Source organism: Vulpes vulpes, chromosome 2, assembly GCF_048418805.1.
Source record: "Vulpes vulpes isolate BD-2025 chromosome 2, VulVul3, whole genome shotgun sequence".
NCBI lineage: Eukaryota > Metazoa > Chordata > Mammalia > Carnivora > Canidae > Vulpes > Vulpes vulpes.
In genome coordinates this window covers 135,291,134-135,314,196 of record NC_132781.1, presented here as the reverse complement: position 1 = coordinate 135,314,196, position 23,063 = coordinate 135,291,134, and the positions used below count along the sequence as shown (strand labels likewise).

The window sequence follows — 23,063 nt, the reverse complement described above, 5'->3', positions numbered from 1 at the left end:
TACAGATTGAAATACAGTGACACTTGATTTTAGTTCTTCTCCACTGACAGAAAAAACAAAGGTTAGCAATTTCTCTAAATGCAAAAGAGTTGGAAGATAATTCTAGCTTAATAATATAATTGTCTTTGAATCCACAATGTCTACTACCTCTTAGGAAATTTTCCCACAATGAAGTTGCCTTATAAAAAGAAATGGCCCTAGTTAAAATGCCCCCATTTTTTTCCAACCCTATGATTAGCTGCTGTATTTTGAAACTACATTTGGTGACCTTAAAGATATCTTCAAAGAGCCCCTAGAGCTTGCTGTGCAAAAGTGTTATTCCCAAGCAGCTCCCTTCCATAGCTATTTAAGAGATCAGTTGGAGAAGGAAAAGAGATGTCTGATAATGAAACGTCTCCATATTCTACCAGAAACAAAGTCTTTAGAATATATTTAACTAATTATATAGTTAAGACGGTCTATCTATTTACAATGAAGAAATTAGAAAATCACAAATAAAGCCAGAGGGAGCAAACTTGTGGCTATTATAGGTAAGTGGCCAATTCTAATACTTTGATAGAGCCCTCAAAGCAGAATGAAACCAGTGTACCATAAAATATGCTATTGCTACCCTTGGTATTTGGAAGGCTATAGGTTTGGGGCACCTGGCTAACTCAGTTGGTAGAGCATCTGACTCTTGATCTTGGTTGTGAGTTCGAGTCTCACACTGGGTGTACAGATTACTTAAAAAAAAAAAAAAACCCAAAAACAAAAGAAAAGCTTTATACTTCCTTTTATTGTTTTCCCAGTGAGTAAGGCACTTTCTACAGTTCTGCTTGCTAAGGTTTGGAATGTTTCTTGGACAAGCAAGAGGTTATAGTGAGAAGGTCTGGAGATGTTCTTTTGTTTTTGTTTTTAAAAGATTCTATTTATTTATTTATGAGAGACACAGAGAGAGGCAGAGACACAGGCAGAGGGAGAATCAGGCTTCCTGTGGGGAGCCTGATGTAGGACTCGATCCCAGGACCCCGGGGATCACGACCTGAGCCAAAGGCAGACATTCAATCGCTGAGTCACCCAGGTGTCCCTTGTTCTTTTGTTGTTATCAATGACAGGACTGCTAATGTCAACAGTATGTGATCTAGTTAGTCCTCAGCCTCTCTAGAGTCTGGGGACTAAGCATAGTAGGCACTGATTCCTTGAAGGGCCACACCACTATCTTCTCAGAATGATTCAAATACTTACTGGTGAAATTAACCTGTCTTATTAGATGTCAACTCCAGTGACACCAATATGTACTCAATTGTGATGCTTATTAAGAATTCTAAGGGAGTCTAATTCTCTTTCCTTTCACAGTGTCTTGTCATTTGTTTCTTGCTTTTGTTGTGGTTTCATACTGAGAGTTTCTAGAGTCTATTTTGTATTCTTATTTTTCCAGAATTTTTATAATGGCTTTGGGAAAGTCTTTTTAACTCACTGTGCCGGGCAATAATAACTGGTTCCTTTCTGCTGAAAACTTTGTAAATCTAGAAAATATAGCAGAATTCAATGATGAGGAAAAAAACAAAACATAGTTGGGAGGGTTGAGGGCTTTGAGACAACACAGACTGTATGATATATTGTGATTGCTCTGATACCCATGACTTCAGATCAAATTCAGTATTTCCTTATACTATAAAAATTCTTTCAGGGCACCTGGCTGGCTCAGTTGGAGAAGCATGCAACTCTTGATCAAGGTTGTGAGTTCAAGCCCCATGCTGGCTGTAGAGATTATAATAAACAAACTTACTTTTAAAAAATTCTTCCTTTTCATCACAACATACCTGTAATAATGACTGATGTTTTTTGTAGAATGGGATTACTGCCTCAAAGTATTAACTTTTAATAAGTGGGTATTTGAATTTTATAAATCAGATATTACTTTATTTTTATTTTTTTCTTAAGATTTTACTTATTCATTTGAGACAGAGAGACAAAGAGTACGAGTGATGGGACAGGGCAGAGGGAGAGTAGTGGACTCCCTGAAGAGCAAGGAACCTGATGTAGAGCTTGATCTCAGTACCCTAGGATTATGATCGGAGCTGAAGGCCAACATAAGGGCCCCAAGGAGGTATCACTTTAAAGCAAACATTAGCAAAAATTAAAAAAAAAATTAAAGCAAACAAAACCAAACAGTACACTGTAAGATGGAACAAAAAGGCTATTTAAAAAGCTGTTCTAGTATCTGCCACTGCAGTGAATAGTGTGAAGGTAGGGTGTGGAGGGATTCCCCTTAGTTGCTGGAACCAGATTCACTACTGTTGTGACAGCAGTGGAGCAAGAAATGACATGATATCCCAGAGTATTTGATAGGAAAGGATTAAATAAAGTCAGTTTCATGGCATAAAATGAGTAACACACAGTGATGTCATATCCAGAATTATAGCAAAACTGAAAACTGTTTTTAACATTACAAGGCAAAAATTCCAAGTTGTTGGGAATTTTGCTTTCTCCAGGATCAACCCAGGTCCCTGTTCTAAATTAAAAGTAGTCTGGCTGCCTACCAAGCTGTGAAGCTTGAGAATAAAAGGAAGTACATAGAAGCATAAGGGCAGGGATTGATCTGCTGGACTTGCAAGTTCCTTGTGGTCCACTGGGATCAGTACTTTGGCTGTTACCTTGACAGGTGGAAGAGAAGAGGTGACAGTGGAGGGTACTGGAGATGTGGCTGTGGGAGTGGAAGCACAGAGGAGGTGGATGAGGAAGAGTAATTGAAAAAGGTACTGTAGTACTTATGCCAGGAAGCCTCACCCACTAGTAAAAGCCAGTAACAGGTCATAATTGACCTTTATATAACTAGACCTTGTATCTCTTTAATCATTGTTTTCCCATTTCTACAATAATGCATGCTTTATGTAAAAATAAGGAAAAGCTCCATAAAAAAAACACAGAAAAATATTGAATAATCACTCATAAAGTCATTACCTGAAGCTAAGAATGAACATTTTGATGTACTTTTTCTAAACACACCTTAAAATAAAAATTTATATTCGATGGTACAAAATATTTTATGACCCGACTTTTTTTGTTCTGTGTATTAAACACTCCAGACATAAGAAAAAAGCTGTTGAAGCCCTTCCCTCATGCCCAAATCCATTCTGCTCTTCAAAATATGGAAAGGACACTTTTGGTTTAAATGATCTGGAACATTTCATAAGTGAGTAGCCATTTGAGTAGGGCCTTTAAGAATGGTAAAATTTTTAAGAGGCATAGACAAGGAAGGCACATGTTTTAGGTGGAAAAAACAGAATGAATAAAATTTGTGAAGGTGCAAAGACCTATGGGGACACACAAGGAGTCTTCTGGGAAGTAAGGAAGGGATTTGATGGCTAAGGAAAGGACTATACACAAGAAGAGGAATAATAAGAAGGAAATTAAAAAAAAAAAAAGAAATGGCAGGTGAGGGCCTTTGCAAGTTGGCCAATGGCTCATCAATGGTTAACTGGAGAGTAATTTCCAGTTTAGTTGATGGAGGCAAAAGCGGAACAGGGGCACCTGGGTGGCTCAGTAGTTGAGCATCTGCCTTCAGCTCAGGTCATGATCCTGGGGTCCTAGGAGTGAGTCCCACATTGGGCTCCCCACAGGGAGCCTGCTTCTCCCTCTGCCTGTGTCTCTGCCTCTCTCTGTGTCTCTCATGAATAAATAAATAAAATCTTAAAAAAAAAAAAAAAAAGCCAGGTAACAGAAGTTGGCCAAGACTGTTTCTTAGAGCAAGAAATTAGGCTGTAAAGGAAGAACAACCGAATAGTAGCAACAGGGTTATCAGAGTCAGTAGCAATTACCCGTTTTTTTCCCCGAGATGGTAAACCAGTAAGGCTTGGTATTAGAGACATTGCTGAGACAATGGAGGAAAGAAGATAAGTACTGAGGTATAGAAAGAGAATAAAAAGATGAAGTGCTCAGTCTTGATGCCCTTACTTTTCTTAGAGGAGAGGAGAGAGGTATTAAGAGACTCCGGGGAACGCAATAAGGGAGGTGGAGGAAGACAGCAGAGTAACACTGGGGGTCCAGACAGGTTGGATAGCATGACTTTGTAGTGGGGCATGTTAATGGAGTCACACAATCTTCCCCAGAAAGCTTTGAATCCCAAGGGCACCATCTCCAAGTGCGCTGGTGGAGAAATCCAGGGCTCTGGGCACTTAGCCGAAGGTCATGCAGAAGTCAAGGTATTTATAATAGTCAGTGGTTGACCATTGTAATAGGTGGGCTAGGGAATGGAAGGAGACCTACAGTGACCTAAGAGCCTGGGTAGGGTGGGATGGAAGATGGAGTGATTAGAAAGGCTAGTGTATAGACTGTAAGTGCCCTGAAAGTGTTTTGGCGGGGGTGCGGGGTGAGCTTGGGGGGGATGGTGGTCTAAACGACAGCCATGTATTTCAGTATCTATGTGTGGAGCACTATGCAATCCAGAAACAAAGTATAAGGGAACAAATTGGTTAGCTAAAATAAGTACAGAGAGCCTGATTTTGAGAATTTGTTCTTCTCATTTCTGAATCAAACAGAATAGAAAGCATACTGGAAAATGCATCAGCCCTAGAAATAATCCGACAGCTGAGTCTTCAACAAGAGTGGAGACTGGGGGCCTGTAACTCAGGAAGGTTTGGCTGGTAGCCACCTGGCAGTCAATTTACTATACACAGAAAGGAATGGCTCAGGTTAATAAAGCAGCTTGAATTACTTAGAGGCATTTGGGTTACAGACTATGTAGTAGGTGGGGTAGGCCAGCCACAGAGAAAGGGTACCTCACGCAGAAAATGTATAAAGAAACTGTGTAGAGAATATCAAAACCTATGTAGATCATTTCTATCAGGAAGGAGTTTACCTTTCTTTCCCAACGTCCTATAAAACTAAAACATGGTTCAGCACATGTCAAAACTAGCTGCTATAAATGCTCAAGTGCATAAACAAAGCTTTGAATTTTAATTATGCAATATATTGGAATGTTAATAAGCAAGAAAATGTAGTAGGTTTTTTTTAAACTTATAGAATTAGAGTTAATCACTTGTGCACTGCAACTTAATGATGTATGATTTGAAAAGATGCAAGACTTTAAAGTTGAAAGCTGTTACCGAATCTCTTCTAAAATCTACATGTAATAAGTACTTTACACTAGGAATTAAAGGGGAGGGAGGCAATTGCAAAATTAACAAAAAGGAGAAAAGAAAATACAATACCTCTGGATTCATTATTCCTTCTTTTTTAAAACAGCTGTAAAACATGTCCATGGAAAATACTTCACTCCAAAGGTATCCATAATATTGGCCATCATATCCCCCTGCCAAATGTCCAAAAGTAGCTGGCATATTTGTGCCTTTAAAGAAAGATACATTTCAATCAATGTGATGGCCAGTGTTAATTATCAGGTTATCAGCTGCCTAAGGTTTCCCTAGGGGGAGTACAGGCACTGGGGAGAGGAGACAAGCAGGATCCTACCTGTAGTACTCCCTGGATTCACATGTGCCCTCGGCCAAGATGTTTACAAACTTCTCTGCTATGATGACTCAACCTTGAGCTGGTTTCGGCCTTAAGCTTTGGAATGCCTAACAATAGTTTCAGAGGCTTTGTCCACACCCATCAGATAGCTCAGTGTTTCAGAACTACTCAGTCCTTTCTTATCCCTTAGATGCATATGTATCTTACAGATACTCTAATAGTAAACCTACCCTTCGTCACACCTCTTTATATCTAAAATTTGTCAGAACGGCACTTATTTTAGGTTCATAATTACTGAAAAAGAATTATTTAAAAACCTAAAAAAAGTTTAGGTTTAAAAACCTAAAAATTTTTACCAATTCAATCTACCTCTACGGCTACTTTTAAAAAGGATTTTGTCAAAGTGGCCTCAGGCACAGAGTTGTCCTTTGGTCTGCTATAAAGAGATCTGCAAAAGTAAGTGGGGATCTGGGATGGACTCAATGAACTCTTCTGATCTTTATCATCACTATTAATGTTGACGGATTTATTTAAATAACGACTTTTACAGAGAAGAAAAATCACCCTACCAACTATGTGTACACGAACAACTACCTGTTGGCTTAAAATATGTAAATATATAAATGTGAACACACGTGTGTGCACCTACCCACCCACACACATGAATATCATAAATATAGGGTTAGAAAGTGCTAGTTAAAACTGCCTTAACTGATCTCAGAACCAAAATCAGAAGCAAGGTTTGTGCTTCTCTCTAAAACTGCCCCCTTCTGCCAATTTCTTAGTGGAATCACTGGGAAGTCCTGGTACGTATATGGAGGGAGGAGCCAGGTGGGAGCTGCCAAACGTGAATAGCTTTCTCTGCTTTGGGGTGGAGGCCAATTGCTCATGCATGATTACACCAAAATGCTGAAAGCTGGAGCCACCTTTCCTTTAAGCATATTTGGACAGGATAACTCATACGAACATAGTAAGCTTATCTGAAAGTCACTGCCTGATTATAGAAATCAGAAACAAATTACATCAGGTAAACTTCCTGACAATCTCGGCCTTCCCTAGCAGTGCTGTAGGACTTTACCGTGTGTGGGACAGAAAAAAATTAATTCAAGTCTTGGTACTCACATACCTGGGGTGGCTGCAACACCTAAAACCTCTGTGCAGTATTTGGCATATTCACTTGCGGCGTCCAGCGATGTGTTGGTATGGAGAGACTGATCAACTTTGCTCAAAACAATCTGACGTAAGGTCAGAAGACCTATTAACATAAGAATGTTTGGGCATGTTTTGGAGAAAAGAGAACTATGTGTTCTAATATCATAGGATCAAAGATTTCAAAAACTGATGCCTGTAGTACATACTACAGAGTGGGAGCGAGGTAACTCACTTAAGATTTAAAAGGAGACAGATTTTTTTCTTCTTGGGCACAATCCCGTATATTTAGCAGTCTTCTCCCCCGCCATAATAGCACTTTAAGAGCACTAGGATTATTAAAGGGGAAATAAGTTCTATAGAAGAACATGTCGGCAATTCCCTCTTAAGCAATTCTAACAAATTTTCATTTTCTAAAATTACAAGTCATACCTGTGTTGACCAGTCTGGAATCAACAAGTTTTTCAAGCAGATCATCCATGATAGGGCTTCCATCTTTATAATGTTTTGACAATCTTCGGAGGGAATCCATGTCCCATACCCAGTTCTCAAGCATTTGTGATGGCACCTCTACAAAGTCGGTTTCCACATTTGTTCCGCTAAATCGTGCAAAATCAGTCTAGAAAGTGAACACAGAGGTCTTTTTATTTAAGCACTGAATAAAAACTACTTATGTGATGCATTATAATTAGGACTCTAAGAGCTGGGCACCTGGCTGGCTCAGTTGGTAGAGCACGTGACTCTTGATCTTGGGATTCTAAGTTTGAGCCCCAAAGAGGGTAGAGAGATTACTTAAATAATTATTAGAAAAAAAGGGGAGGTGCCTGGGTGGCTCAGTCAGTTAAGTGCCTGCCTTCAGTTCAGGTCATGACCCCAGGGTCCTGGGATTGAGCCCCATGCCAGGCTCCTTGCTCAGCAGGGAGCCTACTTCTCCCTTTCCTTTTGCCTGCTGTTCCCCCTGCTTATGCACATTCTCTCTGTCAAATAAACAAATGAAATCTTAAAGAAAAAAAAGGAATCTCTAAAACTCAGGTCAGAATCAGAGTCAGCTGCCTCTTTGAATAAAGGGTTAGGATAACTTCAAATTCAAATGAAAACAAAACACAGTAGCCAAGCTGCCTGAAAAATAACCCTCCAAGTACTCTATGTTCATTTAAATGAATATTTCATGCTTTTGAATCATAGACAAACTTGGAATAATCATCAGGAAACGTAACTGAAAAAAAAATCAGTCTGAGTTAAAACTAGCCTTAAGCTTTGTAAGTAAAAATATTTAAAAAATTTTCCATTGAAAATGAATATATTTAGGACAATTTCCCCCTACTTCTCTTTTCCGTTTGCTTCCTTTTATTTATTCGATAAGTCCCTTTCTGGGGCACTCATCACTCTATTATTTAACTCCTCAAGTTTTCATCAAAATCAGAGTTAAATTACAACATTGCAGACAGATATCCTTTCCATGTGTGTTATGTTTTGTGTTCTAAACTTTAAATAAGTTATTTCTAAGGTAATGGTGTTGTAGAAAGCCTAGTTGTACCTCTCAGGATAGAAGAGGTTACCTTAACACAAGAAGCCATTTCAGCGGGAGTTAGAGCTGTGGGTCAGCTGGCAAGTGGGGGCAGTGAAATGCAGCTATAGTTTCCTAGACAAAGGATATACTCAGAAGTTAAAGCATCCCTTATAAAAATAAAGGACTTATTCTGAGGGTATAGGCTAAGAGTTAAAAAAAAAATTTTTTTTTTTTTTTTAAAAGGGAAGTTTAGGAATGCCTGGGTGACTCAGTGGTTAAGGGTCTGCCTTTGGTTCAGGTCATGATCCCAGGATCCTGCTCAGCTGCTCAGGCAGTCGGTTTCTCCTCTCCCTATGTTGCTCCCCCTGCTTGGGGGGAGCGCTCTCTCTCTCTCTCTCTCTCTTTCAAATAAATAAATAAAATCTGAAAGAAAAAAAAAAAAGTGAAGTTTAGTGAACTATTGAATCATATGTCAGGAAAGCTCTTGATCAGAAAGAGGGGAACCTGCACACCTTCCACAGAACTTCAGTAAAACTGACACGGGCAGAGGAGAGTTAGCATGAAAACAACTGGGTCGCCTGCAGAATGGGGGTTATCACTGTGTTGTTTTTCCCTGAACCTCTCTGTCCTGTTTCCCTCCTCAGTCCCTCCCTGACTTCATCATCCCCGGGGTTCTGCAGGGAAAGGAAAAGAAGAAGGGCTTAAGTGCTGGGGGAGGCGGCAGATGGGATGCCGAATCAGCAGCAAAGAACTGATTCTGCTTTTGGCCCAGGGCAGAAGCGCAGATGTCAACGCCATTTCACATTCTGCCTTCCTCTCTTTATGCAAAAAAATGTTTTGCTTGACTTCCTATTATAATTGCGCTGATTCTAGATATGAGGAGCTGCAAATACTGCAGGGCCAAAGGGAAGGAAATTCACTAGGCGCTGGAATTAGGCCACCTGTGTTTGAGGACATCCTAAAAAAAAAAATTGTTATAGGGAAGAGGCAAGGGTTCCAGAAAACTGAATATTTTGCCTCTTTCTGATATCTTCTAAAACAACAAACATCCTACATTTAGATAAAACACTTTGATGCAATAATCATAACAGTGGAAATCCATTGAGACTTTACCACATCAGACATTATGCTAGGCCCTTTATATGAATTATCTGATTCAAATTCTAAAATGATTATATGAAGTACATACTGTTATCTCTGTTTGGAGATAAGGAAATTGAAACATACTGAGATTGATAGGAGATCTAGGGTTTGAAACCAGGTGGTCTGATTCCAGAACCCATGGTTTTAAGCACAATTGCTATAATGCCTATGTTATAGAAAAATCAAAAACATAAAAGGTCAAATTATGATATTACAAAGTGGCTAAATCCTAGATATTATCTAAAGTAGAAAAATCTTTTTTTTTTTTTTAGATTTTATTTATTTATTCGTGAGAGACACAGAGAGAAAGAGAGGAAGAGACCTAGGCAGAGGGAGAAGCAGGCTCCCTTCAGGGAGCCTGATGCGGGACTCAATCCCGGGACTCCAGGATCAGGCCCTGGGTCAGAGGCAGATGCTCAACCACTGAACCACCCAGGCTTCCCTAAAGTAGAAAAGTCTTATATCAAACTTGCCTTCATAAGAAGAGCAAAACTTAGGTTTCAGTTGTGCTTCTTTAAGAATCCTACTTCCTCTACATACTGGAAGATGTTTCAAGGATCAAACATGAGCCTTGCTGTGAAGGACGGCCTTTGTAAGCACCTCTCCTGCACTTGGGATTCTGTAAGAGTAACTGCATGATTTTCTAATGATTATAGTTTTTAAAGAAGTACTAACAGACCAAATAAAGGCAAATAAATCATACCATCAGCTACCACTCCGCGGTATTTCGACAAAAATGTACATTTTGTATATTCTGCTTGTGTGAATATTTTTTCAGTCAGCATTTGCAGATAAGGGTGCAAAGCAGCCCCAAGTAACAACAAAATGTGTGTGTGTTTGGAGGTGGTGGTGCTGGTGGTATTTCAGAACCTAGAAAAACATGAACAAATGAGAAACTCATGAGTTAAAACTGAACAAAATAAAAAGTAATGCAGTTATGTCATTCAGAGTAGAGAAGAGAAGGCTTATTCTGTCCAAAGTCATCGGGTGGTGGGGGAGAAAGCATAGCACATGAATGAACAGATCAACAATGTCTCCTAAAGAACAAAAGGAAATGTTTGCAAGGAGTAAAAGCTAAAAATAGCCCTACGGCTTGCTTACTAATTTCCCGAAAGTCAGAAAGTCAGTCACGCTGTTTCTCTGTGTGCCCTTTGAGCAGTATCATTTAAATATTTTTCAAATGAGGAGGACAAAGATCCTATGAAATTCAAAAGCTCTATTTCCAGCAAACAACTGAATTGCTTCTAAAAAGAAAGGCATCCATGGTCAGCCACTGTATGAGTCAACAAAGGAACCCTGAGCAAGTCTTAGCATCTAGTAGCCCGCTGGGGGTCTGACACTCAGAACAGCACGGCTGCTGAATTATTTACTCACTGCTGACCAGTCAGCAAACACCACCCTTAGTTTTATTTTTTTTTCCACCCCTAGTTTTAAAGCGCACATTCCAAAGAGCCCTATAAAGCCCTTTATATGGTTTTCAGTAAGAACAATTTGAAGGTGTCGAATAAATAGTAGCTTACAGGCTATAGTAACTATTGATGTTAATATACTTCCCAGATAAAGCAGAGCATCGTGAAATGAACACAAAATAACATGATTAACGAATCACTTTGTAGGTGACACTTCGAAAGGTTTTAGAGCATTATCATTGCAAGAAATGTTTTGACAATAAAAGCCTAGAAGACAATGTAAACTTAGATTTCTGTTTGATTTTAATTTCTTGGGAGGAAGAATGTTAGTTAAAACCATGAGATTTTTCATTATTACCCTTTTAAACAGACAACGGAATACCTAAAATACACACTATTACAGATTTTTACAACAGATCACTTGATGCTATAAAGAATTCAGACAACACAGCAAGAGCTGGAACAAAATTATATAAATTAAAGCTCAAACGTCTGTGAGCTTCTGGTGTATTTAAAAACCAAAGTCTTACGGATGACTGTTCTAATTAAGTGGCTGGATGCTTTTAGGGGTTGCAACTAAAGTTTTATGTTCGCGATACCAAATTCCAGCTCAAAGGAAAAGAAGTCGCTGAAATCAGTAAGTGTACTGTGTTTAGAAAAAGAAAAGGCCCCAGGTTGAATGGACTCTGGCTGTCTGAGGTGATCCCCTACAGATTTCCTCACAGTCATTCCAGATCCTGACCTGCATGACTTACCCCTAAAACCAGGGATGGTGCAGAAGTTTATGTAACAAACCATTAAAAAAAGACAAGTGCCACTGTTTCCCAGACTCTGACACAAATAGAGGGTTAAAGTTCACACTTTTAACTTCACATACACCTACCCATCAATGGAAGTAATAATAGTAATAAAGATACCCTGAATAACACTTTGCTGACTTGCTTATTAATCTTCACAGCAGCCCTATAGTTCAGCAGATCAGTATCACCACCATGATTCAAAAGACATAATCCGTAGAGGTCCTAAATACTGCATCTTTTTTTTTTTTTTTTTAAGAAAGGGGAAAGAGCACACAAGTGTGAATGGGGGCTGGGTGGGGGGCTGGTGGCGATGGTAGGATAGGGGGAAGGGGCAGAGAGAAAGAGAGAGAACTTAAGCAGGCTCTACACCCACCATGGAGCCTGAGGCTGGTGCTTGATCTCATGACACTCAGATCATGACCTGAGCTGACATTAAGCATTTCTTTTGTAGACACGTGTCTGTCTCTATACACACACACACACACACACACACACTCATATATATAAATAAGCACACAAATAAATACAGTGATACAGAGACCTGGGTGGCTCAGTGGTTGAATGTCTGCTTTCAGGTCAGGTCATGATCCTGGGGTCCTGGGATTGAGTCCCGTATCAGGCTCCCCGCAGGGAGCCTGCTTCTCCCTCTGCCTGTGTCTCTGCCTCTCTCTCTCTCTCTCTCTGTGTGTGTCTCTCGTGAACAAATATATAAAATCTTTAATAAAACAAAAACAAATAAATAGAATAACAAAAATGGGATCCTGAAAGACATCGCTTCTAATACTGATGATGGAATCTCTAACTGTGCAGGGCTGGGGGTAGGGAGCAGAGGCCACAAAGTTGTTGATAAGTGTTTACTGTACTTTAGGACTAACACTGAAAGGTCACCTTATACAGAGGGAAATGTGGAACTAGATAAACTCATTCCACACATGCTTACTTGTGGTTGACTTAGAGAGAATGTCATTTAAGAAGCTAAGGAGAAAAAGATCTATCCGACAGGAATACATACTTGGGAGATCAAATTCTGGCCACATGATGCACTGTTGTCTCCAGGGCGGGGACTGAGAACAGTGGTTACAGGTAGCAGACTGGTGAGGAGCATGACCATCAGATCGGGGACAAGCCATTCAACCTTCTTGAATCTCGGTTTTCTCTACTTGGAAATGGGGGGGTGGGTAACAGTTTAATAGGAGAGGCCATATTCCCTATTCAGGGAATACTGTGAGGATAAAATTCATTAATGGATGTGAGGCACTGATTATAGTGTCTGGCACATGGTCAGTGCTCACTAAATCTTGGCTGCTATTATTGTTCTTAGCCTGCCCAGTTTGCCTAACCAGGTATGGTCTTGGCTGGTCTGATCGTGCTTGTCCTTGGCTTCCTTCAAGGATCTATTTTTCAGTATTAATACTGAAGATCAAACAAACCCATATTCTTTTCAACTCTTTTCCCACCATTGCAATACTTGAAACTGCTCATTCTGCTCTAGCTTCAGGAATCAAATTTCCAAATGGGCAATAAACATTAAAACAACAGAAAGACAAACACAAACCTGATCGTTCCTCCCTCCCTCAGACTTACTTATTTGAGTGAGAGAAAGAGAGTGCACATGAACGGGAAGGGCAGGGAGAGGGGGAGAGAGAGAGTCCCAAACAGACTCCACGTTGAGTGTGGAGCCTAAGGCAGGGCTCCCGTCATGAACCTGAGATTATGACGTGAGCCGAAGACAAGAGCTGGAGGCTTAAGCACTATTCCAGCCAGGCACCCCTAAATCAGATGGTTTCTAATCACCTTCCAAAGATCTTCACCCAAAAATCTACTGAGGGTAGGTGTTTGTGAATTTCTTAAACTGAAACAAAGGTACTTTGCCTTGTGGCCACTTTTCCCCTTCTCTAAAATTATGACGTGTGCTATGTAGTGATCCCCGAAGCTTGAATTATGTGTAAATACAGTTAGAATACTTCAAATACATATGGTACTTAATGCTTTCCCAAGTACCTTTCATACATTATTAATAATCTTACAGGCATCCAGGGAAACAGGTATGAGAACTGTTGTCCTCATTTATGAACAAGAAAAATGAAATGGCTCAAGAAGGTTTAATAACTTGCTCAGTCACATAGTCAGGCTCTCAAGTACATGGATGATTTTTAATACGGTGATTTTTTAAAAAAAGATTTATTTATGAGAGCGAGAGAGAACTTGTATGTACAAGCTGGGAGGTGGGGTAGGGAGAGAATCCCAAGTAACCTCCCTCCCAAGCACAGAGCCCCATGCTGGGACTTGATCTCACGACCCAAAGATCAGGACCTGAGATGAAACCAAGAGTTGGACGCTCAACTGACTGAGCCATCCAGGCACCCCTAAGGCAGTGTTCTTATCCTAACACTAGGGTGCCTGCCTGGCCTCTGCCCCACAGGGTTTATTTGCAAGACAAGAGGCTCTCTATTAGTCTTTTGACCAAATTAAAACATTATTTGGAATTACAAAATTTGAAGTTTTTCTGCCCTTCCATCCTTCTCACTTTTAATTGATAAGGCTTTATTGTGATTCTATGATGCTTTAAGACTTATTTATTTTATTTTTTAGAGATTGGGGGAGGGGAGAGAGAGAGAGAGAGAGAGAGAGCAAGCAAGCACAACACACACACAGGAGTAGGAGGCAGAGGGGGACAGAATCTCAAGTAGTCTCCACTCTGAGCAGAGTGAGGGTCTGATGAGGATCTGATCTCATAACCATGAGATCACCATCTGAGCCAAAATCAAGAGTTGGATGCTTAGCTACCCAGGCACCCCCTATGTTGCTTTACAATAATGATATTTAACAGTCTAAAACTCATTACTCCTAATGTGCAGACCAATGACATCATTATGGCAGCTGTTAAGAAGCATTACTTTTCTTTTCTAGCCTACCTAGTTCAAAAGGCCAGTGATTACTGAGAGCCCAAACCACAATAAAGCCAAGAAACAGGAAGAGATACTAGAGATACCATCTCTTGATTGTTATCTTCAAAATTATATACCCCATAGTACTAACACAAGAAAATATAAGAAACTCATCTCCTGAATGATGAAATAGGAGACATATTGAACTAGTACACATTCATGTTTGAAAACTGGAAGTTCCTGCAGTCACATTTAAATATTACTATGACAAGCTCCAACGAGCTCTTCGGGTCATCAAACTTGCACAATGCCAAAGTGGGGGACCCAAACACTGAGCTGCCATATCTTAAAATCAATCTAGTGGATGTGTATGGCAAAATTATTATTATTTGTTTAAATTAGAGAGAGAGAGAAGGAGAGGAAGAGAGAGAATTTTTTTCTTGACAGAGAGAGAGAGAGAGAGAGAGAGAGAGAGAGAGAGAGAGAATCTTAAGCAGGCTTCTTGCCCAGCACGGAGCGTGATGTGGGGTTCGATCTAACCCCTCAGATCATTAACCTGAGCCAAAACCTAGAGTCAGACTTAACTGACTGAGCCACCCAGGTGCTCCCAAACGGCAAATTTTAAATTCACTATGTATTTCTCAGAGAAGTCAGAAGTGTTACTAAACATAGAAGCTATTAAAACTCCTTATTCACTACCACCCAGGTTACTTAATACAAAAGATTTTGAAATTATTATAAGGCTGCAAGGAGGTGGTTCTGTGCCTATTACTTTTGAGACAAAAGTACTGATTATTGGTTCCATATACAATTAACTTAAAAGTTCTTTTGGGTGGCCCCGGTGGCTCAGTGGTTTGACCCTGCCTTTGGCCCAGGGTGTGATCCTGGAGATCTGGGATCGAGGCCCACATTGAGCTTCCTGCATGGACCCTGCTTCTCCCTCTGCCTGTGTCTCTGCACCTCTCTCTCTCTCTCTCTCTGTCTCTCATGAATAAATAAATAAAATCTTAAAAAAAAATTCTTTAAAAAAATTTTTAATTGACCTATAGTAGACATACATTATATTAATTTCAGGTGTACAACATAGTAATTCAACGTTTATATCTTTAAAAGTTCTTAAAACATTACATACATTTGAAAGAATTAATAGAGATTTTTCAAAGATGATCTCATGAGATGACCAATCAAGGTATTGTACTACACACTATTTAGTTATATGACACATTCTGTGTTCATGAAGGAAGTTAGGCAAACTCTGTAAGAATTGAAGGTAGTCCAGTGTTTCAATAGAGACACCATATACAAACACTATCATCATCATGATACTGTCATCAGTATATCAGTATATATACTGATTCATGTATATATTATACATTCATACAGTTTATATATATACGTACACACACACACACATAAACATACATATATTTCAGTTAAGAGTCAAAGAGCTCTAAAATAATAAATTTAGGAACCAGGAACATTATTTTCCAGCATTAAAAGTGACTATCTCAAAGGATCAAAAATAACAAGAGATCATGAGAATAACAGAGTGGTAGAGAAATGCATTATGAGCACATGGTAAGCATATAATACTCAGGTTCTAAGAGGACTGTGTCTGAAAACAAGAACACACATGAAGAGCACTGAAAACCCACTCAAGAATCACTATTACTTTAATAAATGTGATTAACACACCAAGTTACTTCCTTTGTGAAATCATTAGTTGCTAATCAATATACAAATAAGGAGGAAACTGCTATAACCCAGGAGTTCTTAACTTGGAATTCATTATGGTCTGGGCTTCAAGGAATCTGTGAGCCCTTTGGAATGTTATGTAAAAATCTGAGCATATGAGTTGTATGTACATTTTCCTAGAAGAGGTATCCACAGCTTAACATCAGATTTTCATAGAATCCTCATACCCAAAAGAGTTAAGATCCACTATTCTAAAAACAAGCTATGGTTTATGTATGTACAAATATATAACTGGATCTTGGACAACCTAAGTAATATTCCATAAGTCTGAAATTCAAAAAGGTATCTGACTTTTCTAAATTACTCATAAAAATATTTTTTAAAAAAGGAAATGGAAATTAGACTTATCTTAATTAAAGGAAACAGCCACAGAATGGACACTGATTGAAAATAAATACTGTAGGAACCTGATAGCTGTGAAAGTACTTTAAAATTATGTCAGAAAGAAAATTTGGGTTATTCTGAAAGATTTCTTTTCCTTGGATTAAATACAGGATAGAACTGGCTACATTGGAGTATGAGGACTTATTTCATATCTTATTTCCCTATTTTTTTGAACTAAACATGGAAAAATCAGAATGTAAAGATAAATTGTTAAAAGAACTAAACAGGTTTTTTTAAACAATAGTGACAGTATTGTTTTGGAACTGAGTGGATACATCTTTGGTTATTATAATGACTTGGGAGCTATTCTGAGGGCCGGGGATGCTAGATGTCCAGGACCGACTGCATAAGTGCGGACAAAAAACAATTGTCCCATATGCTACATGCCATTCATATGTCCTACTGGACATTTACATAAGTGAAAAATCTTAATTAAGAAAGCCCAGAAACTAACTCCATTGCACATATTTCTGTAAAGTATTTTGTACCTACTTTTAATTTCCAGGACTCTGAACTATTGAGATCAACTAGGTAAATCAAAGCAAGACTGCTTTTTGTAAGTTTCCCCAAAAAATGTTCACCATTTTGGAAAATCAAGTCACCACTGGTGCTATTGACCAATATGGAATGTCTTTGTTCCCCCCAGTTCATATGTTGAAACCTAATCCCCAATGTGATGGTAGGAGGCAAGGCCTTTGGGAGGTAATTAGGTCGCGAAGGTAGAACTTGTATGAATGGGATCAGCGTCCTTCTAAGAGAAAACCCAGGGAGACCCCCAACCTTTCTATCACGTGACAACATGGTGAGAAGGCACCATCTGTGAACCAGAAAGCAGGTTCTTACCAGATACCAAATCTGCCAGCACCTTGATCCTGGAACTTTTAGCCTCTGTGAGAAAGAAGTTTTCATTGCTAATAAGCCACCCAGGCTAAGATATTCTGCTACAGCAACCTGAACCAAGACACTTGGCAATATCATTCTAGGGCTTGAGTTTACAACACAAACCACATTTATCAGTCTGTAGTTTTTGTTATTAGATTCAGGGTTATTCATAATGAACACTTCATTATATCTTACTATGGAGCCATGCCCAGGCCTAACTATCTGGAAAACATAAAAATGTATTTGTTTTATGTTCAAGGAGGACAATATATCAACTAAAAAATTCTCTGTGAAAAAAAAATTCTGTGTGGAGAACGGCTGTTGGGAAAAAATGAGTAAAATCTAAAAAGTGCTGGGTTTAGTTAGGAGTACTGTAGCAACACTGGCTTCATGGTTGTGACCAATGTATTACGGTAGTATTAGATGTTAGGAGTAGAGGAAACGGGGAGGGTTACATGGGCAATTTTTGTTCTGTCCTTGCACCTTTTCTGTAAATTGAAAACTGTTCTAATAAAAAGCTTCTTCTTAAAAACTTTGCCTTTAGAGATGCATAGAAATTTCAAATTTGGAAAACTGTTCTCCATTTCTTTTATTTTATTTTATTTATTTATTTTTTTCCTCCATTTCTTTTAATATCAGTTTTCTTTTCTTTTCTTTTCTTTTCTTTTCTTTTCTTTTCTTTTCTTTTCTTTCTTTCTATTTTATTTATTTATTCACGAGAGACACGGAGAGAGGCAGAGACACAGGCAGAGGGAGAAACAGGCTCCACGCAGGGATCCTGATGTGGGACTTGATCCCAGGACCCTGGGATCACGCCCTGGGCTGAAGGCAGATGCTCAACCACTGAACCACCCAGGTATCTCTAATATCAGTTTTCTAAACTGTTTATTAAACTGTTTCTAGGGCAGCCACGGTGGCGCAGCGGTTTAGCGCCGCCTGCAGCCCAGGGCGTGATCCTGGAGACCCTGGATGGAGTCCCACGTCAGGCTCTCTGTATGATGCCTGCTTCTCCCTCTGCCTGTGTCTCTGCCTCTCTCTTTCTCTCTGTCTCTATGAATAAATAAATAAAATCTTTTAAAAAAATAAATAAACTGTTTCTAACTTGGTGTTTTCATGAGTCAGATAACAGTGAAATATTAACAAGTTCATATGGTTTATCCTAGAATACGGTGGGCCTAGTTTACTGAATTGTATTACTAAGTTGAGAAAAAAATGTTCATTTTCAGAAATAGAGAAATCAGTTGCAAGCCACTGCACACACACACACACACATGCCCTTTTTGGCAAGTTCTCCACATGGTTATACTACGTTATCTATGATTTTAATTTGAGGCTAGTAGTGGGAGGTGTTTCAATGTATTTATTATTAAAAAAGGAGTAGAGTCTGAGACAGTTGAAAATCACCGAACTAAACAAAGCATTAATAAGTGGAAGAAAAGAGATTACAGCACAGTTTATCTGTGAGGCTTACACCAAATCCCTATGGAGAAGAAGATAATTAAAAGTAAAAAAAACCCAGAGTTATCTGTAACCCTTAATGATAATCTTTTTCCATAGGGTGGTATTCAATGAAGATCCTTTACCAGTGGGTTAACCTCTGAGTAAAAAACAGGGTATATGTGAGGACACAATAAGAAAACTTTTATGTTTTTTTACAGAAGGCCTAGGAGATTCGTGAGCATGTTCAGATGCTGAAAAAACATGTTAAGGGGAGGAATCGAACAGCAGCAGAAAAAATAAAAGTCGGAAAAACAGTTAGTAGGTTTACCATTAAAAGAAAAAAAAATTACTCACCTGTGCACAAATCTGATGCATGACATGACCAAATTCGTGGAAGTAAGTCCGCACCTCATCATGCCTCAGGAGAGAGGGACGAGCTGCTGTTGGCTGTGAGAAGTTCACCACAAGGGCAGCCACGGACATCATGCGGCTCCCATCAGGCAGGAGGCAGCCAGGCTGGAGACCAAAGCAGGCTGCGTGGTTGTACTTTCCTTCCCTGGGAACCAGAGCATCATGGGTGAGATATGAGAACTCTTCTCTAGCAACAACATTGCTGGGACCTCTCTCAGACACAAAGTCTTACTGGATACCAGAGGGATGTAATCCACACTTAGAAAGTAGGTCAACATTTTATCAAAATGGATAAACCAGAACTAAGCAAACAAAAACTCTACTATCGCTTCACATGAGTTCTATCTCCAAGGTTTCTTTTGCTGAAAAATCTTAATGTAAGAATTAAGAGTATATACCATACCCAGTACAGAGCTCAATGTTTAATGGAATCTTGCTTTTCTTCTCCAAGGACAGGGTCACTAAACACTAAATTGTGCAAACTTGAGATAAAAGATATAGTTTGATTTACGAGGCAGTTTTTTCTTAAAATTAGAATTGACAGAAAACCAAATACTGAACAAGAAGGTTGTTCCTTTTATTCAAGGAAGGAAGAATCAGCATTCACAATTAAATGAGCTCCTTTTATAAACTAGTCAGGCCTTTCTGAAACAATGCTTTTAGTTAGCTTGGGAAAAAGCATAAATTACACTATAAAGTTGTCTATTCTTGGACAATGGGGTATCAGTGATGGTCTCTCCAAAAGCAATGTGCAGTTAGACTTTATTCCACAAGTAGGTTTCCTTCATTCTTTTCTTTTTTTGGCCAGAAGACTAGCAGTACATTCAGGTTTGGGGTAGAACTTTTAGTTTGTTTTGATTAATATATACATTTTTTTTGTATTATCTTTTCTTGCTGACTCCTTATTAGTCTGTTTTCCCTGCTGTTCTTTAACTGTTCTTCAAGTTAAAAAAAAAAATTAGCCTTTTCCAGCTTCCTATAATGGTATAATGCTAGAAAGGGCAATGTTCCTATCCACACAACCATCACAATGTGTTTCACAATCTCCAAATCACAACTTTTTCTGAATTCATCACTAACTGGAAGGCATTCGACTAACTGACCATTCCAAGACAGATGCCTCCAAGGAGAGAGGAAGTGAGGAAGCAAGCATTTTTTTTTTTTTATATACCTGGGGCAAATCCTGCAGAAACCAGTAAGAAAAGTCTTTTAACAAATTGTCAAAGGCTGTGGTGGACCAGCTAAAACAGGGAGCCTCTGTGAACTACAGATAAGGACATTCTGCCTCTGTTTGCAGGGTCTTCTCCCTGAACCTGGCCAGGGGCACACAAAAAGACGGTGGCCAGGGAATACCCTGATAGAGCATCAGTCCACGCAGGCTTGGAGAGGGAGCAGCTGCCTGGGTAAAGGAATGAAGCGCTGCCTCGCTTCTGGGAGGAAGCGCACAAACTCTGCAGCCCTAACAGCACTGGTAAAAACCCAAAGCCAAGGGAAAGAGAAGAGAAAAAAATCCTCTCCTTCTGAAGGAAGGACAGGAACACAGTGTGGGCCCAGACCTACAAATGAGACCTACTGAACAGGCTATGTCAGCACTGAGCAGGGACATGGGAAGGAAGGGGACAGATGAGGAGGGGACAGGCCCCATGAATGTGAACACCAGAAACTATATACTGAATGTGATACGATTTTCAGCCAGCCCAGATTCTGGTGGTTCAATGGGCTAACCAGTGCTTCTAGAATAATTCCATGTAGTTACTTCTAAATGTGTAAACAGATCTATAAATCTTTTTTTTTTTTTTTAAAGAATTTATCTCTTTGTTTATTTACATATTTGACAGAGAGAATGAGAACACAAGCAGGGGGAGCCAGAGAGGGAGAAGCAGACTCCCCGTGGAGCAGAGAGCCTGATGCAGGGCTCAATCCCAGGACCCTGGGATCATGATCTGAGCCAAAGGCACATGCTTAACTGACTGAGCCACCCAGGTGCCACTATTCTATTTTATACCTCTTAGTGCACTATGGAAGGTCAAGAGTGTATTTTTTCCCCAAAAGTGTGTTCTTCATTTGAGAGTAGTATGTGTGCTACTGTGTTAGCCTTGTCTGTCTAACATCAGGCCCTGGGCTGAATTCAGGCAGATGCTCAACCACTGAGCCACCCAGGTGCTCCACTGTACATGTTTAAAAATGCAGAGAATAGGACGCCTGGGTGGCTCAGCAGTTGAGCGTCTGCCTTCAGCCCAGGGAGTGATCCTGGAGACCCGGGATTGAGTCGTGCACTGGGCTTCCTGCAAGGAGCCTGCTTCTCTCTCTGCCTGTGTCTCTGCCTCTCTCTCTGTGTCTCTCATGAATAAATAAATAAAATCTTTAAAAATAAATAAATAAAAAATAAAAATGCAGAGAGTAATGCTGCAACTTACAGGTTTAAATGTAGATTCTCTGGTGAACAAAAGCTCCCCAGTGACATTGCTGTATATTACTCATTTTATGCTATGAAGCTAGCTTTATTATTTATTTATTTATTTATTTATTTATTTATTTATTTAGTTAGTTAGTTAGTTATGATAGACATAGAGAGAGAGAGAGGCAGAGACACAGGAGGAGGGAGAAGCAGGCTCCATGCCGGGAGCCCGACGTGGGACTTGATCCCGGGACTTCAGGATCGCATCCTGGGCCAAAGGCAGGCGCCAAACTGCTAAGCCACCCAGGGATCCCCGAAGCTAGCTTTATTTAATCTCTTTCTTTTTCTTTCCTATCAAATGCTCTGGGATATCATGTCATTTCTTGCTCTGCTGCTGTCACAACAGTAGTGAATCTGGCTCCGGTGACCAAGGGGAATCCCTCTGCACCCCACCCTCATACTTTTCACTGCAGTGGCCGGAGTAACCCATACATGAGTTCTCTCTGCCACACTGAGATGATTCTTACTGAAAAAGAGCAGATTGTCCCTAAACCAGAGGAGGTTGCACAGAAGAAAAAAGATATCCCAAAAGAAACTAAAGACACAAAAACTTATGGCCCAGGTGTAAATTCTGCATAAAATAAATGCAGATTAAAAAAACAATAATAAATTTTAAAAGGTCCGTATCAAGCATCTTATGTTAAAACCAGAGTGTTTTGCTTTTTTGTTTTGAGAATCTTAGTATTCAATGAATAAAAATTGAAATGTGATTTTAAAAAAAGTAACTTTTTTTTTAGGCCTACTCCAAATATCATTTTTGGACTCATGTAGAGAAAATGAGTTATTCCATCTCACTTTTATGAAGTGACAGGAAGTGAACATTAAGTAGGTCACTACTTTCACAAGAGATCAGCTTCTGATTCCCATATCAGTGCTGGTAGCAATGGCCAGATCTCAGAGTACAAAAGAAACCAATTATATGTTGGCAGGGAGACAGCAGGCGGAGGTGGCAAGAACTGCTATCTTTGACCCTGGAAGTAGAACCTGGGGACAGTTACAGAACACTCCAAGACTGAAGGGTTTCCCCGGAAAGAATTTTTGGCTTAAAACTCTATGCTGACATTCTTATTAAAAATAGACCCGTCTACATGGTTTATTTTTAGATTATATCAAAAGTGAAAGTAAGTCCAAAAAACATTGGGATAAGACTCCACTGTCTGGATGACACAGTTAGCTAGCGTCCTTCCAGCAAGTACCTAAAGTCACCCAAAGTCTGTGGGTTAAAAACTTCTTGCACTACAAAAAGTAGGGGGTTACTGCAATTTCCTTTGGCCTAGTTAGTAAAACGAACTGGTAATTGTAACAGCCTAGCTTTGTTTTAGAAAGCAGCCTAGAGAGAAAGTGATCCAAATCCTTTCATGTCTGATGAAACAGAGTCCATAG

General features: G+C 39.5%; 2 protein-coding genes across 6 annotated transcripts in view; both read right to left on the bottom strand.

Moving 5' to 3' along the window:
• Positions 1-23,063, bottom strand: part of NLN (neurolysin) — a 104,437-nt gene that overhangs the window by 17,432 nt on the left and 63,942 nt on the right. For all 5 annotated transcript variants that reach the window (XM_026019526.2, XM_072750051.1, XM_072750048.1 and 2 more), the window contains 4 exons: positions 19,166-19,367; positions 7,033-7,219; positions 6,578-6,706; positions 5,193-5,329 (listed from right to left, as the gene is read on the bottom strand). In XM_026019526.2, the coding sequence (XP_025875311.1) occupies positions 5,193-5,329; positions 6,578-6,706; positions 7,033-7,219; positions 19,166-19,367 (655 nt within the window). The remainder of the gene's footprint in view (positions 1-5,192; positions 5,330-6,577; positions 6,707-7,032; positions 7,220-19,165; positions 19,368-23,063) is intronic.
• ERBIN (erbb2 interacting protein) overlaps positions 1-23,063 on the bottom strand; it is a 220,639-nt gene that overhangs the window by 133,708 nt on the left and 63,868 nt on the right. The window lies entirely within an intron of this gene.